The sequence below is a fragment of the Ctenopharyngodon idella genome, chromosome 21 (genome assembly GCF_019924925.1).
Source record: "Ctenopharyngodon idella isolate HZGC_01 chromosome 21, HZGC01, whole genome shotgun sequence".
NCBI classification, from domain to species: Eukaryota; Metazoa; Chordata; class Actinopteri; order Cypriniformes; family Xenocyprididae; genus Ctenopharyngodon; species Ctenopharyngodon idella.
Genome location: NC_067240.1, coordinates 30,345,799 through 30,348,929, shown reverse-complemented (window position 1 = coordinate 30,348,929; position 3,131 = coordinate 30,345,799). Strand labels below are relative to the sequence as shown.

Here is a 3,131-nt window from a genome sequence, read left to right as displayed (position 1 = left end):
GCCAACGACTGCGAGCCTCAACTTTCCTTCCAAGTTAATGTGATCATATTTGCCACGGAGATGATCTTTAAGTATATACAAATATAAAAATTAGTAAAATAGTATATAAAAATTTTGAACTTAGCACTAATTTTGTATTACTAATGCGCTAAACATTTTACACAACATAGGCCTGTTTCTAATGACATTATAAATGGAAATAATGTAAGCTATAAATTATTGGAGTTCCTGCGTATTAAAATGGACAAAAATATTCTTTGGTTACGCATTACATTTGATGTACTGTGAGATTATTTAGTTCAGGAGATATAATATTTACAATATAAAACCAAGAATTACCTAATTATTATTTATTATGTAAGAGCGCTTTCGTGTAACAATACAATTTATAGAAGTTTAAGAACAAATCGTCTACATCTGGTTTTCCATTTTAGAATTTAGAAGAAAAAAAAATATTAATAACATATATAACGCATTTAACATTGTTAATGATTTTTGAACACTTTAAAAACTGTTTTTCGAAATGAAAATAAAATACTTTTTATTAATTCCATTTACGTTTTAAATAATGTAAATTAACATTAAATTAAAATAAATTACAATATATTATTTCATGTTAAATAAATAAGAAAAAAATCAAATCAACAATAAATAAAATAAAATAAAAAAAATATATATATTTTTTATTATTAATAGTTATGTAGTATCATATATGATTAACAAAAACTTCGCTGATGAGTTCAAATTTTGAAATACTGGCTAACATTTCTCATGTGGTACAGAAGCTTACGCTTTCCCGACTCGCATCTTGTAAGTTGAATACAGGAACAGGTGGAGGCGGGAGGGCGGTGTGAGGTTGGAGGTGGGGGGAGAGCCCGGGAGGCGCTGCCAATGGAAACAGCACACACGAGGAGCGTCGAGCCAGAGCACAGCTTCGCCTCCATGTCAGGTCCACTCACCTGCAAGGTGCGCAACGAAGATGATGGCCATGAACGGCAAGCAGCACTTCTCCATGCACCCTGCGCTGCACCCGAGCTCCGAGGGCATGCGGCGGGTGTGCCTACCTGCCCCGCAGGTACGTCTCACGCTAAACTCCACGTATTGTCTCCATTCTGTCACTTTGAAATGTTTTGAGTTGCTCCAGCTTCTATCCCTCCCTCCCCAGCCTCTCCTTTCTTTCCTTTGACTCTCTCTCTCTCACCCACATGCCTATCCAAGCAAAGCTGCTGCTTTCATATTAATTTTTATGACCTGTGCTTTGAGGAGGGTGCTTGGGAATGTTCTTTAATCCAGAGTTGACACAATTCCCCACTGACTTCCATATGCGCGCTCTTGCCTGCAGCTCCAGGGCAATATATTCAGCGGCTTTGATGAGAGTCTGCTGGCCCGCGCTGAAGCTCTGGCGGCGGCTGACCTTGTGTCTCACGGCAAGAGTCACCCTTTCAAGACGGACGTCACCTACCATACCATGAGCAGCGTGCCCTGCACCTCTTCTTCGTCCACAGTGCCCATATCCCACCCGTCATCCAACCTCCCCTCGCACCATCACCACCACCTCAGCCACCAGACCCTGGAGGGGGATCTTCTCGACCACATTTCCTCGAGTTTATCGGTCAGCGGCATGGGTGCGCCGCCAGATCCGTCGGTGATGACCACTCAAGCCCACCAGCACCATCTGCAAATGGGTCACTTACACCAAGCCATGGCCATGGGCCACCCGCACACCCTGTCGGTCCACAACGGGATGGCGTGCGTCAACGACGTGGAGTCCGATCCCAGAGAGCTGGAGGCGTTTGCAGAGAGGTTCAAGCAGCGGAGGATAAAGCTCGGTGTGACCCAGGCGGATGTGGGCTCTGCCCTCGCCAACCTGAAGATACCGGGGGTCGGCTCGCTGAGCCAAAGCACTATCTGCAGGTTCGAGTCCCTAACCCTTTCCCACAATAACATGATCGCCCTCAAACCCGTCCTCCAAGCCTGGCTGGAGGAGGCTGAAGCGGCTTACCGGGAGAAAAACGGGAAACCAGACCTTTTTAACGGGAACGAGAGGAAACGAAAGCGAACGTCCATCGCGGCTCCGGAGAAGCGATCGCTCGAGGCGTATTTCGCCATCCAGCCGCGACCGTCGTCAGAGAAAATCGCGGCAATCGCGGAGAAGTTGGATCTAAAGAAGAACGTGGTTCGGGTTTGGTTCTGCAATCAACGGCAAAAACAGAAACGGATGAAATATTCAGCAGTGCACTAGTGCTGTTAGAGCAAAGGAGACATTTTAGGAACACCACAGGGATCTAAATATCTTCTTTTATTTATTATAAGACTATAAAGACATTTCATATTGCCTCCAATTGATGTAACCAGTGTGCGAATTATTCCAGGGGGTCTGTACCCCTAATAAAGGCTTGACTCCCCCCTCACAAAGAAGTCAAAACAAAAGCTCTCTGTGTAAAGGATCTTATACGTATGTATTTTTACGTTTCAGTATAACCTCGAAAGTTACATTTAGTCGTTCAAGTCGCGTGTGCCTGAGGTAACCATAGCATCACTAGTTGCTCGAGCAGTTTCTGTTAAGATTAGTATCGGACACACGTCGACGAATTGACATATAGCCTAGCTAAACTGAACATTACTGTTTTGTTTTAAACGTCTTAAATGTAGCTGACGGTTAACTAACTGTGGTAGTGGCGCCAAAAGGCATTTTGATTTGTGCGAGGTCTAGAAACCTCAACACGAAAGTTAGTGACAGAAATTTCTCAACCCCCAATCAACTCAACGAATGCCATTAAATAATTCGCACACTGTGACCTACAATTTTAAACAAACTTGAAAATATATTGATTAATCTTTGGTCACAGTTTACATTACAGAGTTCATGTTACGTTGAATTTATACTAGCATGTAACACTAATGAAAAACATGCAGCACTTAATGTGTAATTATTTTATGAAGCTATCGCTATGAATTAATTACAGCAACATGCACTGTGTAACATGGACATCGTAATGTAAATTATTTATTCTTTTAGTAAAAATAAATATTAATTTAGCACTACAAAGCAATACTGTTGAATCCTTAAAAGCTTTAATTTGAAATAATCAATCTTTGAATACGTTTTCCAGGAGATTAACTGAACGGCT

General features: G+C 42.2%; 1 protein-coding gene across 1 annotated transcript; it reads left to right on the top strand.

Moving 5' to 3' along the window:
• The first annotated feature begins 872 nt into the window (after positions 1–872).
• LOC127503887 (POU domain, class 4, transcription factor 3) lies at positions 873–2,585 on the top strand. The gene is made up of 2 exons (XM_051878069.1): positions 873–1,075; positions 1,343–2,585. The coding sequence occupies exons 1-2, from the start codon at positions 980–982 to the stop codon at positions 2,240–2,242; spliced, it is 996 nt and encodes a 331-aa protein (XP_051734029.1). The 5' UTR covers positions 873–979; the 3' UTR covers positions 2,243–2,585.
• The last annotated feature ends 546 nt before the right edge of the window (positions 2,586–3,131 follow it).

Bases quoted from the DNA above. Each gene is read 5' to 3' on its own strand.
- LOC127503887 (XM_051878069.1), top strand. From the start codon at position 980: ATGATGGCCATGAACGGCAAGCAGCACTTCTCCATGCACCCTGCGCTG. The intron at 1,076-1,342 runs GTACGTCTCACG...TCTTGCCTGCAG, and splicing joins TGTGCCTACCTGCCCCGCAG to CTCCAGGGCAATATATTCAG.